The sequence below is a fragment of the Carassius gibelio genome, chromosome B16 (assembly GCF_023724105.1).
Source record: "Carassius gibelio isolate Cgi1373 ecotype wild population from Czech Republic chromosome B16, carGib1.2-hapl.c, whole genome shotgun sequence".
In the NCBI taxonomy this organism is placed as follows: domain Eukaryota; kingdom Metazoa; phylum Chordata; class Actinopteri; order Cypriniformes; family Cyprinidae; genus Carassius; species Carassius gibelio.
The window spans coordinates 17,827,886-17,845,439 of record NC_068411.1 but is presented as its reverse complement, the minus strand read 5'-3'; the positions used below and the strand labels follow the sequence as shown (position 1 = coordinate 17,845,439).

The following is a 17,554-nucleotide window of genomic DNA, read 5'->3' as shown; positions in this document are numbered from 1 at the left end:
ATATCTTTGGTCTAGACAAACCATTCCTGACAGACTGGTGTGTAATAGTATACAGATGTTTACGGATTATATTTTCCTTTCAAGAGGGTGTAGATTTAGGTTTCTACATGAAATGTAGTTTCAATACACTAATATTCTGTTGCACAAATCATTTTGCCTTGAGCCTCTGAATTGTTACGGACAAAGGAGATGAAATCTGATGATCTAAAAGCATTTCTTTGTGTTACACTTCTCTTTGGGACTTTTACAGACAGTAAAATCTCTCTCTCTCTCTATATATATATATATATATTATATACCTATATCTATCAAAAGTTTGGGGTCAGTGAGACTTATTTCTTTAATGCATTTGTTTGATTAAAAATACAGTAATATAGTGCAAAATAAAATTAATATGTTCATGATAGACAACATTTGTATTTACTACAAATAAAACCTTTTGTAACATTATAAATATCTTTAATATCACTTTTTATCAATTAAATTCATAAAACGTACAATTTATTTTATTAATTTATTGTGCCGAAAAAAAAAAAAAAAAAAAAAAACTTTTGAAGTGCAGCATTCGTTACATTTTTCCCTGATGACTGTGATGACTATTTAAATCTGATTTCCATATCCTAATATGGTCAGACACATCACATTTGAACTAAAATAAATAAAAACAATAATAATAAAAAAACACCACATTTTAAAATCATTGTGTTAAATTATTTTTTTAATCCACTTACATGAAATTACATATTTTCCCTCCAAATAACATTTATGCTTGGGTGTCCTGTATGAAAATTCCAGAGACATGACACAAAGCTAGCCGGCCCCACAGTACTCCCTTACCTCCCCATATTAACTACTTCATAGCCACATGCATATTAGGCAAGTATCAAAAGAAATTAATGGAAAAGGACAAAAAACAAAACAAAACAAAAAAAACCATTTCCTGGAGAACTAAATCACACTAGTATTTCCTACTGCTCTGCTTGTACAGTCATACAGTAACAGTATCAAGCAATATGTGCTCTTTGTTCTTAGGGTCCTCTATACCTCGTAATGAACAGGGAATAAGTAAATGCCATTTGCAGGGCACCAAATGCCTGGAATAAGAAACTTGAATGTGACATACAATGGAATGTAACTTCTTTTTTGCCCATCGTTTTGCAGGATGTGCGAGCGAGCAGTTCACTGTGTGATGTGTGATGCTGCCATTGCTTCTTACCTAGCTAAAGACTAGCACTGCTATCCTCACCTCTACTCGGAGACGAGGGCTGTTCATAATGCAGATGCTTAAATTGCAGGTGTACATAATGACCATGACGAATGAGTCCTCGACAGAGATTTACATACAGTATATGAATAACAAAAGGGTTTTACTTGCAACTTTGCATGAGCTGAGAACTTGCCTCACCCGCATTTCTTCCACACTAATGCAACAACCTAGAGCTCCCCACGGAGAAAACAAGGTTAACAGCAGACAAACTTCATCCCCTCCCGGTCCCCCACCCCGGACGTATATCGCAACATCCACCCGCCCCCATATTTAACCCCTCCCACCCACCTCCCGTTACACAAATCCTTAGAAAAACCCCCACAATGACAGGGAAGGAAGAAAGCAAGGAAAGCGCGAGAGTAAAAGAACTAAGAGAGACAGAAGTTGATGATGAGGTGGTCTCAGTGTTGATGGCGAGCTGGAACAATGGCAGGTGAATAACAGGGGAAGGACGGACAGAGCCAGACTCAGTTTTCTCGGCCCTCCTCGGTCTCCTCGCCGTCACCCTGGTTATCTGAAGTCCACAGCTGTGAAACGGAGGAAAGGACACTAGTTAGTCATGAACACCTCGACACCTGCTCCTAGTTAGTCATTAACTGAGCAAGCTACTAAAAAAAAAAGAATGAATGAATGAATGCTAAGACACTCTTTGAAACTAGAGCAAAAAATTGTGAAAAACTATTTGAATTTTGCTAATAAATAAGACTGATTAAATGACTATCTGCTGAAACATGCATAATATGTTCGAGTATATGCATCATAAAATTATTTTGTACTGCTCCTTAAAAGAAAGAATATTGAAGATTACGACAATGTTATTTTTTGGAAACAAACCAAAAACCAGTTAACAGATATTTACATTATCAAGGCAGATGAGTAAACCATGAAATAAATGTGCGACTTATTAAAATTAATTTGACATGAACCAAGAGAAATGAACCAATAGAAAAAAATAACATCTAGAGCCGCGAGAGGACGCTCTATGCTGCCAGAGATGCCCTCTCGAGGCTGTAGACGATATTTTTTTTTTCTTGGTTCTAAATAAATGCGAAGTCCAGTGCGACTTATGTGTTTTTTTTTCTTCCCTCGTCATGACGTATTTTTGGAGTGATGCGACTTATACTCGGGTGCAACTTATAGTCCGAAAAATACGGTACAAAAAACATCTTATCTCTGTACTAAATCATGTTTTGCTTGGGGATCAAATAGTTATTTCACTCACTGAAATGCAAATCAACTTATAAACTTTATATAATGTGTTTTTTCTGGATTTTTGGTTGGTATTTGAGATTTACAGATTTACATCTGTTGAAATAACCTACCATTAAAAATTACAGACCCTTCATTTCTTTGTAATTGGGCAAACTTACTAAATCAGCAGGGGACCAAATAAATATTTTCCCCACTGTACTATTTTTCTATATCCTACAGTCACAACGTTATACATTAGCTATAACAATGTTGTTGGAATCAGAACAATTTATTCCAGCCGGTGAATGATAAAACACTGACAAACCAATAAGAATTCACCTGACTTTAGAGAGCCAGAGGATTTAAAATGGCAGATTATTTAACTCCAGCACGTTTACAATAAACTGAACGTATCCTCACCTGGTGAGGATACTAATAGCATTTTTAAATCTATCAGTGACCTATAGCCCACAAAAATGAATTTAGTAACGGAGTAAATTGTCTTAATTTAACCTGCTACTACAGAGAAACTCACTGTCAAATTGTCCCGCAGCAGCTGCATGATCAATGTGCTGTCTTTGTAGGATTCTTCATTCAGTGAATCAAGCTCTGCAATGGCCTCATCAAAAGCCTGGAAGAAAAAGATCAACCAAGAACAAGATGAGTGTTCAGTTATGGGAATTTGATGCTGATATTTTGAATTGACAATATAACTGTGGGTAACACTCTTAATATTGTTTATTAGCCTGTGTGTGTGTGGGTGGGTGTTAAACGTACCATTTTGGCAAGCTTACAGGCCTGGTCGGGCGAATTGAGAATCTCGTAATAAAATACGGAGAAATTGAGCGCCAGGCCCAGACGAATGGGGTGCGTGGGCTGCATCTCTGCCTTACTGATTTCAAAGGCATCCTTGTAGGCCTCCTGTGAATTGCCAATGATAGCTGGAGATACAAAGAGAAAACTGTGTGAATGTAGCAGCATATTTTCAAGATATGATAAACAAACAACATTTATATAATAAGCTTAAATAATAAAGCGTGTAACTGTTTATGTCTAAAATGACAATGATTTTAACAACCTTGGTACTGAATTGTTTATAAAAGCAATATCATACTCGCCCCTAATGTGTTGAACATTTAAACTTGAGTGCAACTTGTGTGATTTTGCTTTATTCTTTTCCTTCAACTTTGAAAGCAAAATTAAATGAGAAATAAGCAATGAAAAGAGAAAGTTTTCAGCTGACATGAACAAACCCTTTTTGCTGTGAACAAGTGAGATGACTTTTTCCACTAGGGGGCGTTAAAGCACAACCTTTCCAGTTAGGACAGTTCAGTTAGAAAGTGTTAAAAAGCTTAGCACTAGGCATTTTTAATATTACACTTAAGGAAATTAAGAGAAGAAAACATTCTGTCAGAATCGACCTATTCTGATCAACCAACAAAAGACAGTTTAAGAGGATGAAACTTGATTTACAATTGACTATATATTACCTATTTAAATCATCACAAAATATTTTTATTTTTCCATTTTTAATAGCACTGCGCTCCTGATAACTGCAATTACCCATTGCTAAATATTTTTAGCTTAACACATTTTTAGATCCATTTCCTGTGTAGAAGGAAGTCTCTGCTCTGCTTTAGATGTGTCACCTATGACTTGACAGACATCAAGAGCCACAACCGTTTCATCAAGAGGCCACTTCTGCTGCTAGTAGACACAAATCTCTTAATAAACCTCAAGATTTTCAGAATGTGTTGCTAACAATTTAGCACTAGTTAAAAGATTTCACACTGTTAGAATGATGAAGGGTCTTTCAGTCAAGAGTACAATGAGTACTAAGGATCTGATGGCTTCAGTGAGAGACATCCGAATCAATATAAAAAGGGAATTAGATTCCATTTCCTCCTTAACAAGACGGAACAGGAATCCGACAAGCTGTGAAGCAGCTCTGGAGATCCACCCACACGCAGGCTCTCATTCATTCAGTAAGGTGGGTGGACTCACATGTCTGCACCTGTTCAAATGAAGGAAGGAAATCAAATTGCTAACCGTTTCCCCTGTAGACCTAAAGACCCTCCTTTTATTATTTTCTCTCTCTCTCTTTCCCATAACCCCGAGAGCCGGTCAACCTCCTGGCACAGGAAGGCTGCCGCACGATTCTTCCTGTTATGCACACAGCGGCCCTGTTCCTTTCTGACTCTACCAAGACAGACAATGGAGAGCAAACCATTTCAAGGTTTATATAGTATCTGCTTTAAATAGAATCAGCCTGTGAACAGTGTCTGGTAATTACCTACACCTACAAAAATAAAACATATGAAATATTTGAGGTCTGAAAGTTTATATATGTATCAATATATATTAAGTCATATGCTTACCATGGGTGCATTTATTTTAGCAAAAATACATAATTTTATATTGTGAAATACTGCTAAAATTTAAAATGGACCAAATTAATATATCATAAAAATGACTTAATATAATTTAAACGTAATTTATTCCTGTGATGGCAAAGCAATTACTCCATTCTTCAGTCTCACAATACTTCAGAAATCATTCTAATATGCTGATTTAAAGCTCAAACACAATTGTTCTTATCGAAGAAAAAATACAATTGTGTTGCTTATTATGGCTTATTTAACCGTGAAACTTTTTTTTCTGGATTCTTGAAAGAATGTGAAGTTTAAAAGAACAGCATTAATTTGTTGTTAACAAGTAAACGATTTCTGTCACTTTTGAACAAGTTAATTACTCTTTGCTGAGTAAAAGTATTCATTACTTTCCAAAAACATGGTACCATTTACTATTGAGTTTTTCACTGAGGGAGGCAAAATTTATGAATGGGCCACAGCTGATCACCCCCCCCCCCCCAAAAAACAGATCCTCTTTAGACATCTCCACCCCCTTACTTCCTCTCAAAGTTGGCTACATGTCAACATTTTGCGGAAACGTTACATTTTTAGCAGAAGTTAGAATGCTCACAGGCAGGTGGTGGAGAACAGTCACTACCGCAGCTTTAAGAGTCACGCAGCGTTGTTCAAATGCCTACACCATTAACAAGCTATCACAATCTGACACTGTTAACCGGATTTAATGATATAAGGAGCTTCAAGGGGTGCTAGACTTCCATCTCAATCCTTCTAGTAATTTACATTTATGTAATTCAACTCAGAACTTATAACATTTAATTGAACATACAGAATATACTAATTTACCCTGAAGTCAATGAAGTCCAGAACAAACAATTCTGGACCACATTAACTTTCAATTTAAGGACCAAAAATAAGAATAAAGTCATTCAGGTTTTGATTGAACAACCTGAGGGTGAGTACATTTTTGGATGAACTTTCCCTTTAATATTAAGGATTGATTTAAAAGAATATCTTACAGCTTTTCTCCTCTCCCACAGCCACCTCCGCCAAGTAGCGATAGTAATCGCCTTTCATTTTCAGATAGAAGACTTTACTTTCAGCGGGGGTCGCCTTTGGGATGAGGTACTTGTCCAGAAGAACCTGCGACACAGACAAAAGAGAAAATCTATATTAGTGGTCTGTCAAACGGTTTCATGTCCTGGTTCAGTGTGGTAGTAGGAAAGGGGGAAGTAGTCCGGAGTAGAACAAGAGTCACCCGTAGTAAACAGATAGAGATACAGATAAGATAAGAGCTCTGCAAAACTCGTTTGACGACATGTTACAAAAAGAGGCCCAGGTGGAGCTCGTGGAACTAGGTCATTGAGCTTGCTGGACTTTTTCATAACTCGACTGGCCTGATTGTAGCCACCCTGAATAGAACCATAGGCTCGTCGTTGCAACACAAGCATCCTTAAACTCCCCAATGATGGAGGGAGTCTTAAGGCCCGTTCACACCAAGCACGATAACTATAAAGATAACGATATAGTTCTAAATATTGTTCTCAATATTAAAGAATAGCACAGTCCACACTACAACTATAACGATAACGGCATAGAGAAACGGTATCAATGGAATCATTTTCAGAACGATTTTTTTCCAGCTGATGAACGATACAAACATTGACATCCAATCAGAATTCACCCTGCTATAACGAGCTTGAGGATTTAAAGCGGCAGACGCACGTGCGCTCAGAATAAACAGACGATATCGTTCGCTGGTGTGGACGCTAATATCATTATCTTTATAGTTATCGTTCTTGGTGTGAACGGGGCTTTACTGGAGCAAACAGATTCTGTCAAGGACACTCTAATAAATACAGAGCATCTATTCTCATCTCATAAGTCTGTGAGCTTGATTACATCAAAGGTCAAAAATCACAGGACTTTATAGGCGCAAAATATGGAGGGATTTCCATAATCAGAGGAATCATTTAGGCATTCAAATTCAAATTAGACATTTAACCTTGTTAAGTCACATGTTACTGATGAACCAATGACTTACTTGTGCTTTGGATGGTGGGGAGCAATGCATGGAATCAGAACACAATTCCTTAATGCAGCTCTAAGCTGAAAAACACAATTCTGGGTTTGCATAACCATCTGCTTCCCCATCGTCTTTATCAAGTCGAGACATGTGGATGGAAGATCACAGCAGCTTGTGTCAGGTGAGCGGTTTTATCTTTTCACTTGATGTGTATACAGTGATAATAAAGTGTGGCTTGCCAACTGTCACTCAACACCTCATCCGTATTTAATGACAGTATAAAGCTACGTTCACATTACCAAAGGTTCACCATCTATTGTCATTAGTGTAGTGATGTATGAAGCTCAGTTCAAACAGAAGTCACATTCAAATCAAGAGTTGTCTGCATCTGTGTGACCGTTGTGAAATCTGTGTGAGCAAATCTTTCATCCTCATGCAAAATTCCCATTTGTTTGGATTGCTATTGAAAGGACTGAAGTTTGCCAGATTTAAAAAAACAAAAACCACTGAGCTATAGTAAACATGACCACACCATGACCATGTCAGACACAAGCAAGTAGTTTCTTAATATACTATGTAAAGAATTGCAAAAGAACAACAGTTTCTGAAAGTAAACATTCATTATTTAAACATTTCAGCCATCATTACATTTGCCCATCCAACAGTAACCTCTGAAATTGTTAAGATGTTTTCTGGATCTGCGTCCTGAACAGGCATGTTAAAGATGGAAAAGAAAGAACTGAATGTGTATATATTAGGGATGACTTGAAGTCCACACAATACGATAATTATAAATTTAAATAAAAAAAGACAAATAAAGATTTGGAAAAAATTAACATTTTGTACATTTTAAAGTTAACATTTTCTATCTAACAGACTTTAAGAGTTCGAAATTAAGCACTCCAATCCAAGTTGCTAAGAAAAAAAAGGCAGTGAATTGACTTGTACCTGAATTTTAAAGGGGTCTCAACCCTCTTTTTAGTTGTTATGTGCTGTCTCAGTCTAAATTACATTCACATTGGTGCTTTAGAAGCCAAACAGATAAGAATATAATAATATTATGTAACAAATTCTTAGAGAAATGATGCTAAAGAAAAACTGACTGAAGTAAACTGGCATGTTTTTCACATTATTATTGTGAAAACAGATTTTCTTTTCTAATTGGCTGTGATTTTGTTGCATTGCACAACATTTTTGCTTTCTGCATAGAGAAAAAAAAACACTTGCCACTGAAATCTTGTCCTATCATGCCTGGGACGGGTAGGATGTAGTGTTAAGGTTTTAAAGTACTAAATTGACATTAAGTTACATAATATGTAGGAATTCAAATGACATCATAGTCTCCTTTCATTCTCCTAAATGCAGAAGCGGTGAAAGTAAAAAGTCCCTTTGCCTGTGACGTGGAAAGCTACAGGACAGTGGCCCAAAAAACAGGAGCTCAGCTGCTGTAATTATGGGATTAGAGGTGACTCAACCTGTGCGGTGACAGCCCTGTAGCCTTCAGCCACTTTCATGCTATGTGCACACGCTCAATTTATCCCCTCCCTTCAAACACATCAGGAAGCCTGGCCAAAATACTTATTCTACTTTGGTTTGAGCTCATCATTGCCAGGAGTTACCTGATGCAGAAGAAAATAAGAAAACAAATACTGTCCTAATGAAAAGCCGTGCTCCTCTACGAGCACAAGCTGCAGTTAAGTGTTGTACTCTGCCCATGTTTGCTCCACAGCCACACTGTGTCATGCTCTCTGGAGGGCTCTTCACTTCCCACACCTCATTACATACACAGCTCTTCTCTCCCACCCAAGCTGCTGTTAAAAGCTAATTAGCAGCCTCTCTCACTTACTCAGACATTGGCCGAAGCCTCAGAGTGAGTATGTTTCCCAGGGGACTTCACTGATGGCTTACTGAGTTGAAGAAGAAACTCATGTCTTAAAACTCATCTTAAAACTCATGTCTTCTGTAACGTTCAAGGACTTGGTGATACTAGCACAACTTAAGTGTTTTTTCACTTGTCGAACTCACCAGTCTATTGGCACAACTGCAAAAAAAAAGGTGAGTTAAAAACAACATAAACAGATGAGTTACTCTTATTTTACGCACCCATTTTTTTGACACGTTTGGTTTATTTTATACTAAGCTGTTTTTTTTTTTTTTACAATATTTTTTTACAGAAGTAAAGTGAATTGCCAACAATGATTCACAATGAATTTAACTGTATAGACACATTTCACCCTAAATTCCAATATCTCTGCTTTTTTGTGAACCCACTTTCTGTGTGTGACCTCCAGTTCAAATTATATTTGTTTACAGACATTAGACCAGATGGAGCCTGTATCAAGCAAAAGCTCTAGCTTTTTTGAATCTCTAATTCTTCCCAAATGACAAGGATACATTTTACAGTCTGCACGATGTAAGGCAAGTGTTTAAGAACCTCATTACATAAAGTCTATTCAATGTGAATTCCATGCTCTGCAGAATCTATATAAAACTATAATTTCTGTAGGCTGAAACAGAAGTTAAATAGACCCTGACCCCTTAAATCTGTCATCAGGGCTACAATAACTGTCCCAAGGTAAGGACACCTGTGCATGCGTTGGAACAAATGCGATCAGGCCTGGACTAATAGGCTTGGCTTAAAGAGGGCCTTACTCATGATGAGTAATTAACGCAAGCAGGATTATCAACTTATGTTACCCACCGACCCTTGGAAAAAAGAAACAGGGATAAGAGCAAATGTGCGTGTATTGTGCGTATCCCTGGGTAAGAATAAAAACGATTGGGATTATCTCAGTTGTAAGATCCTTACCAGTACGTCATTGCAGATCTCCTTCAACTCCTTCTCGATCTTTTCCCGATATTCCTTGACCATTTGCTGCTTCTTATCGCTGCCCTCAGTCTTCTGCTCGATGCTGGAGACCACTCTCCAGGAAGAACGGCGGGCACCCACCACGTTCTTGTAAGCCACCGAGAGCAGGTTGCGTTCCTCATTAGACAGTTCAATGTCACCCTCGGTGACGGACTTCATAACGGCTGCCATGTCATCATAGCGCTCGGCCTGCTCGGCCAGCTTGGCTTTTTGCACTAGCTCGCTCTTGTCCATGGCTGCTCAGTGCTGGTGAAAAAGAGAGTTACAGAGTTCAGTCAGTCACTGAATCAGATTTATTTGAGATGTAACAGGCTACAAACCTTTCCTGAAAGTTTAGCTTTAGACAAAACAATTTTAAAAGAATTGAAGAGCTTTGCACAAACAATATTATATAAAATAATAAACCAAATAATGCTTTATTATGCTTTAAATGTGTATATGGTCAGTTTGCTTCATCTGTCCTTTTGTATTTATCTATTTATTTATTATTACTATTATTATTATTGAATATATGCAAGAACAGTGGACAATCATCCTTGTGGAAGTGCTGAAAAAAAATTCCACAGCAGTGAATCAATTTTGCTGGTGTATCACAAGAAGATGTGCTGCTATGCCATATGCACATTATATAATGCCACGCATATTATATAAAGAAAATAACATTGTTTGTCATTATACAACATAAAATCTACAACAAACTGTCAAATCGGTGAGATCTATGCGCACCATTACTTTCATCTAAATTATGGAAAGCCTTTAAAGTAATATCAAAAAGTGAAAGCAAAAGATAAACGTTAGGAACCAAAAGGCACTTTGCAAACATCAAAAGATCTGATCAAAAAATTCTAGCTGCCAATCTTGCCCACAGCAGAAAAAAAAAAAGAAAAAGAAAAAAAAAGACAAAAAAGTTTTACATTAAGTTTTTGCCCTCCAGGGGCGCATTACATTGAAGAAATATGCGGATGTGCTGTTCTCGACAACCACGCCCAGTTCCCATAGCTAACTATTCACGCGCTTTACATAGTATGTCTTAAAGGGATAGTTAACCCTAAAAAAATGAACAATCTGTCATCTTGACCTCACCCTCATGACCATCCAAACCGCTTGACTTAATTTCTTCCGTGGAACACCAACAGAGATGTTTGGCAGATTGACAGCTTCGGTCACTATTCATTTCCAATATATGGAAAAAACGTGCTCAATGCTCGTCAGTGGCGACTAAAGCTGTCAGTCCGTCATATTCTGATGAACACGTCCCACGAAAAAGTATTTTTTGACATAATGGTAAGTAAATAAAGACCATTCGGGGTAAACTATCCCGTTGCCATGTGCTAATATCCGTCGCTGTCTCACTAGGTGACTTGCTTGACTACACAAAGCTTAACCAGCAACATCAGACTGCAGATGTGGGACTTATTACGAATGTTTCATTGTACAAAGCAATAGTGCTGCTACATCAAATGTGTCAGGCTAAGATGTCATGGCGACATATTTTGCCGCTGCTTTCAGGTTTAAAGCAAGTTAGATTATTGGCTAACCATTTGATCAAGGCAGGTCTGCCCAGCCCATCTCCATGGATGACTGACCTCACTACCAAAATAAAAATAAAATAAATAAAAAACACATTTCTATCTGTAATTTTAAGACCAATATCAATTCGTATTTAATGATTTTCCAAAGTTCTGTGTTTCGATAAGATTTATACAGCAAATTGAGTCGATGTTTGTCGATTACAAGACGTGCTGGAAGCGCTTATAATATCAACCGAATTTCCAGAATCCATAGAAGATAGATGGAGAATCGTTAAATGTGTTACGATAATTATAGGAGCAAGTAGAGTTAACTGAATTTACAGTGGGAGAATTGGGGACTCAAACGAGAGAAAGGCTTCGGCTTGTTTTAGCATCAGAAATACACTGAAACATTATTTTACGCAAGGGCCCAACACCGAAAACTGCAACTGTGTCATTTTAGTATTAATCTTTAAATAAAAACTCGACCACATCAGATAACATACCAAGAGGAAGACACAAAAAAGGGGCGGCCTAGATCTGCCAAGCAAAGGCTTATTGTTCATTTTCAGCACGTTAGCATCACTAGCTATTCAGTCGAGTGCTTTGCGTCGTCCATCCCCGTTTGAATTTCATTTCTCATCGCAAACGATAAAACAGGATCCTTGCGCATGGAATGTATCCCAATCTGCCGGATTCTTACCTGAGTGTCTGGGGATAACGACGGTCCTGTCGGAGCTAAGCTAGCCGCGGCTCACAGCTGACTCTCACGGCGGTTGAGCTGATCCACGGGGTTTCCCTCCAATCAGACCAGCCCCAGGAGCCGAGGCAAGGCTGGGCCACGTGACGTCAACGGTAACCAAGGCGACGGCTGACTTCACGTCGTCTGTGATCGCACGAGAGCCAGTTCGTGATTCGGTGGTGCACCATTTTCCCTCCACTTTTCCTTCCATGTCCTCAGCCTGTCTGTTTCCATAAATTATACCACCAAGGTCTAACCGTTTAGGTTATGTTTCATCATTATAATGTGCCGTTTAACTCCGAAAAGAACATAAAGTGTATTATTAACAGCGTAGTATCGCGATGAGTCAATTTGTTCCATGCCTTACAAGTGTGCACATGCTTAAGATGGTTGGATAGCTTATGAATGACAAACGTGACCCTGGCCTTGACCACAAAACTAGTCATAAGCAGCATGGGTATATTTGCAGCAATTGCCAAATATATCAAATGATAAATTTTTCTTTTATTTTTTTAGTATCATTAAGGTACTAAGTAAAGATCATGTTCCATAAGGATATTTTGTACATTTCCTACCATAAACAAAACGTAATTTTTGATTAGTAATATGCATTGCTAAGAACTGTATTTGGACAAATTTAAAGGTGATTTTCTCAATATTGTGATTTTTCTGCACCTTCGTATTCCAGATTTTCAAATAGTTATATCTCAGCTAAATATACTGGTATCCTAACAAACCATACATCAAAGGAAAGCATATTTACTCAGCGTTTTTTAGATGTATAAATCTCAATATAAAAAACTGACCCTTATAGCTGTTTTTCCCCCGCAAATATTTATATTTAGAACATAGCTTAATGAGAGCCCTCACATAATCCAGTTCTTCAAATTGTGTTATTAAATGTATATAAAATATAAAATATTTATGAAAATAATAATTTATTATTAAAAAAAATAATTTGGTTACATTTCTTGAATTGAACTATGCCTAAATATTTCTGTTTGCATGTAGGTCGTTGTAATGACTTCTATTTTTCTTCTTCTTCTTTTTCTGAAAATCATGGAATGGCGTTTGTGAACAGACCATCTTGAGCAAAATTAGAACACAGGCCATACTAAGCTTGCTTGGTAGAAGAGGAGCTATTTCTGCACTACTCCAGTTTGTTTCCATGGGGAATGAGTCTATTTTCTACATTGTCACATGTCCTCCCATCAGATATAAATTCAGTAACCTATTTCCCGGCAAAACTCTGTATTATCGGTGCAAGTAAAGTCCACAGTGAGACTGAAGCATTTGTACAACCAGCAGTTTCATCTGAATGTGAACAGTGATTTCTTAGTTTGCTTTGTAACTAGTAGGGCAGGTTTTTCAGTTTTCTTAAAGCCACACCCCAGTACAGCAGAGAATGACAGTACAAAGTAACGTGAGTGAGTGAGTTACACACTTAGGTAACCCATGGCTTCATCTGACATTATGGTGTGGTTATGATAGTGGACTAAAAAGAAAAAACTATGCAGAGAACAAAGTTAGTGAATCAGACAAAATTCCAGTCGTCTTTGCAAAGGGTGTATATGCCTTTTTCAGCAATGCTTCTATAACTTTCTATTGTCAAACACATATTTTACTTAAAAGTATTTCACCTTATGCTTATTTAATATCTTGACAGGAATATAAAGGCTCCTGACACCAACGAACAACACATTTAAGTTTGCTGATTTGCATATAAGTGTTCACAGTTGGCAAGCCTTTTTTGTTTTTTTACTGTGGAAAGAGTCTGTCAGCCCAGATTTGATTATTTCTAAAGGAATCAGGCATGGGGAGCCCTGTTATCTCCGTACCTCTTTTTGTTAGTCAGCTTCTTTCCTCTCATATTATATCGAGCCCATCGTTATTGTTGATAGAGAGATAAAAATTACACAATTAGCCAATGACACTACTCTCTTTATTCAAAATGAGAATCAGATATCTGTGGCAATTGATTTATTTGGTGAATTTTCGAGAGCATCTGATCTGGGGTGAGCTTATGGCCATAAAGGAATGTCTCAAAACTAGCTATATTTCCTTTAAAAATGAGGTTCAATATCTTGGAATATTGATAACCAAAGACAAGAAAAGAAGGTGCTTGCTAGACTTTAGACCTATTATTGAAAAAAAAAAAAAAGTTAAATCATAGGCTTATAAGAGACCTTTCTTTAAGGGGCAAAGTATTAATTACAAAGGCAGAGGGTATTTCTAGACTTATTTATGCAGCAATGGCTTTACATCTTGAAAAAAACTGTCTAAAGAAATTGACAAAATATTAATAAAAATACATTACATAAAGAAGACAGTTATCTAATGTAGGCCTATACTTGTTTATATCATGTATGTTGTTTGTCACATGTAGTTTGATCTGGTTAATGAAAATACAGTAGGATAACAAAATTAGAGTCAGTCAACCAGCTGAGTGTCCCTGAGTTTTGTTATGAAGACAACCAAGTTATGTCTTTAAACCTATTTATTCTGACATATTTTGTTTTATTATCAAACAATATATAGTCATGCTACAGAAATCTCAGTTACTTTTCAATGTCAATAGAAAAGAATGTGGAGTATTGGTTCAAAGAAGTTCATCATTAGTCATGACTCAGATTTTCAAATCAACAGAACTTAATGGTGAAAGTATATATTTACACTATGGATAATGTTTATCAACATTGCTTGAATTCAAATGTTACTTGTGTATAAAAACAACACAATAATAATAATAATAATAAAACACTGGAACAAATAGACAGCAAGATATTACACCACATACTTATTTAGAATTTGATAAAATTACTAATTTATTATGATTATATGACTGTGATTTTTGCTCCACACACATTTCTAGGATAAAAAGCACTGTTTATGCACTGTAAAATGGTAAGCCTGACTATGGATTTTCCTCGGAAAGCAAACATGAAAATAACTGCTTTCAAATTATTTAGTATGTCACATTTAATTCAATAATGTCACTTTTAAATTGGCCCAGAATCTGTTTTAGATAAACTTATAACTTATCACTCCATCAATATTGCTGCAAACTTGCTGAGCTATACTAGAAGTCCGCACCGTTCACAGCACAAATAAATAACTCAAAAACTAATTTACAATATGGAAATTATTTTAAGCTAATTACTATGAAAATAATATGTAATAGTGCCGACTGCTGACCAATCCGTGCTACTACAGCGGCATATTGCTTCACGAGCCCTTTGAATAATAGGCTGCATAAATATACCTTCTGCATGAAATGAAACATCTCAAAGTTGCTTTGCATGTTAAGCGCATAATTTAGGAGGGAAAATCACAACCGGGAACCACGTCTTTGAACGGGGTCACTGCTAAAGTACACGCTAATAAAGAAAACGCAGCTGGGTCAACTGCGCACTAGAGAGGGTGGGCTTAGAAACAGGAGGTTGCCAGATATCATGATTAACAAGCAAAATAAGCGAAAATTAGCAACAAAAAGTAATTGATCAGTGTAGAAAACATTTAAAAATGTAAATAAATAAAAAGTGTAAATCTCTTTTTTTTTGTAAGCACAAAAGGTCACACTGCGCATCAAGCAGTGGCTGTAAAGGCAAAATCATTAACCAAAGAAGAATCAAACTTCTATTAATAATGACATTTATTTTACCGCAATGTTCAAACAGAAGGTTAGGATATCCTTTTTGACAGCTGTTTTTATTATTTGGTCACACTTTATTATTCTGCCATGTAAGCATTTTGGAAATGATCCCCCAAAACTAACTGTGCATTTATGTAGTCCATATGCATAATATTAATAAACAAATAAATACATAAATTAAAAGTGCCCCTATTATGGATTTTTTGAAAATGACCTTTCATGTAGTGTGTAAAACAGCTAGTGAATGAAAACATCCTGCACAGTTTTAAATTTGAAAGTGCACCTTGTATAAGTTATTGTCTCTCAAGGGTCGATTCCGAATCATTCTGAATCAGAGTTTAGCTCCAACTTTGATCAAACTCTCCTACCTGTGATATTCTAGTGATCCTGAAAACACTGATTAGCATGCTCAGACGTGTTTGGTAAGGGTTAGTATGAAGGTAATTTAATGCCTAAAAGATTTGCATACCCAGGGTAAGAATTGTGGAAGTGTACCTAAGACTGTAAGCGTAATTTTTATTTTTTTTTGCATGTGCAGGAGAAGCTTTGTAAAGGTGTAAATTCTGTTTCAAGCATATGAAAAAATTATTTGCATTATTTTACTGGTACTTGTAAGTGTAATTAATATATTGTGAAACTGCAGCTTCATGCTAAAGCAAAATAAATATGATCTGCATTCTTCTGACTTCCATTTTTCCGAGCTGACAGTTTTGGCATGTTTTCGTTAAATTACGGTCAAAATTACTGCAAGCAAAAACAACAGTTTAAAGAACTGCAAAACTGATCAGCTGCATAGAACCAATCTGTATGTGTAAAAAACAACTGTTGCAAATGTCGAAATGACTTGTGCATGTAGGGCAAAAAGTTCCCAAAATAAATCGATATGTACAGCTCCATCTTTCTTTTCTCTGCGCTTCCAATTTTGGCACAATTCTCTGGCTAACTCAGTCTTGCAAGTGTAATGGGGAGGGTGGGCCCACCACCTTCTTGTAGCCAATCACATAAGACTCTCGCTGACTCTCCATTTACTCTTATCTGATTGGTTCAATAGACACATCGTATGCCAAAACATTAATCTTTATTTAGTTCCAAATCATTCTCGCTGCCAGAATGGTACTTTTAACGTACACATACTTAAAAAATAAACAACTTGATTACAACATGATACTTTATAAATTGTGTACCATTAGGGATTAGGCTGTGTGTTCATACTGAATTTTTTTTTTTTTTTTACTTTAATATGTTGTCATTTAAGGGGATTTGACTAAATATTACTAAAACATTATCATTAAAGACATTTTTTTTAATCAAAGTTGTATTATATTATTTTATTTTGATTTGAGTTTTTGTGTCATATCTGGACACAAAGAAAGCATTTTGTTGCTCATACTTGCTTCCTATAATAGCTTGATCAGTCACATGAAAGTAATTAGAATTATCGAAATTTCAAAATATAGTTCAGTGTAAAATAAAATACTTTAAACAGAGACATGATCTGAAAAAAGGACAAATTCAGATTTATGTAGCTTTATTTGTTTAGTAAAAAGGTTTTACAAAGTATAGCATTGTGATACTTTAGTGCTGAGTATTGTCACATAATATCATTTTGACTGTAATGTTTAACAGCTCAATGGTGTATGCAGACTGGCTCGGCTCGGTGTTCATCTTCAGTTCTCTCTTCACAGCAGTTCAGTCAATGTACTGTTTGAGTACATGAATTACTCCGGGATATTGGTTTGTTTTAACTCAGACGGAGTCTCAGCCACATTAAAAAAGTTAACATCTTAAGTCATTTGTGGATTAATGCGTATTAGAGATGCGAACCGTTTTAAACGATTCAGTTCGATTTGGTGAACTGAATGATTCGTTCGCGAACCAGATATCCAGACTTCTTTGTTTTGAACTCTCTCACACAACAGACACGGAA

At 36.5% G+C, this 17,554-nt stretch overlaps 1 protein-coding gene across 1 annotated transcript; it reads right to left on the bottom strand.

The window, feature by feature from the left end:
• Positions 1 to 700: 700 nt before the first annotated feature.
• On the bottom strand, positions 701 to 12,092 carry LOC127975083 (14-3-3 protein zeta). The gene is made up of 6 exons (XM_052578860.1): positions 11,937 to 12,092; positions 9,663 to 9,968; positions 5,847 to 5,970; positions 3,236 to 3,399; positions 2,994 to 3,089; positions 701 to 1,794 (listed from the first exon to the last, which is right to left on the bottom strand). The coding sequence occupies exons 2-6, from the start codon at positions 9,954 to 9,956 to the stop codon at positions 1,735 to 1,737; spliced, it is 738 nt and encodes a 245-aa protein (XP_052434820.1). The 5' UTR covers positions 9,957 to 9,968; positions 11,937 to 12,092; the 3' UTR covers positions 701 to 1,734.
• Positions 12,093 to 17,554: the final 5,462 nt, after the last annotated feature.

Excerpts from the sequence above, each read along its gene's own strand:
- LOC127975083 (XM_052578860.1), bottom strand. The coding sequence starts at position 9,956 with ATGGACAAGAGCGAGCTAGTGCAAAAAGCCAAGCTGGCCGAGCAGGCC. Across the intron at positions 5,971-9,662 it reads AGATCTGCAATGACGTACTG|GTTCTTCTGGACAAGTACCT; the intron begins GTAAGGATCTTA and ends TCTGTGTCGCAG. Across the intron at positions 3,400-5,846 it reads TGTGGGAGAGGAGAAAAGCT|CTATCATTGGCAATTCACAG; the intron begins GTAAGATATTCT and ends TTGTATCTCCAG.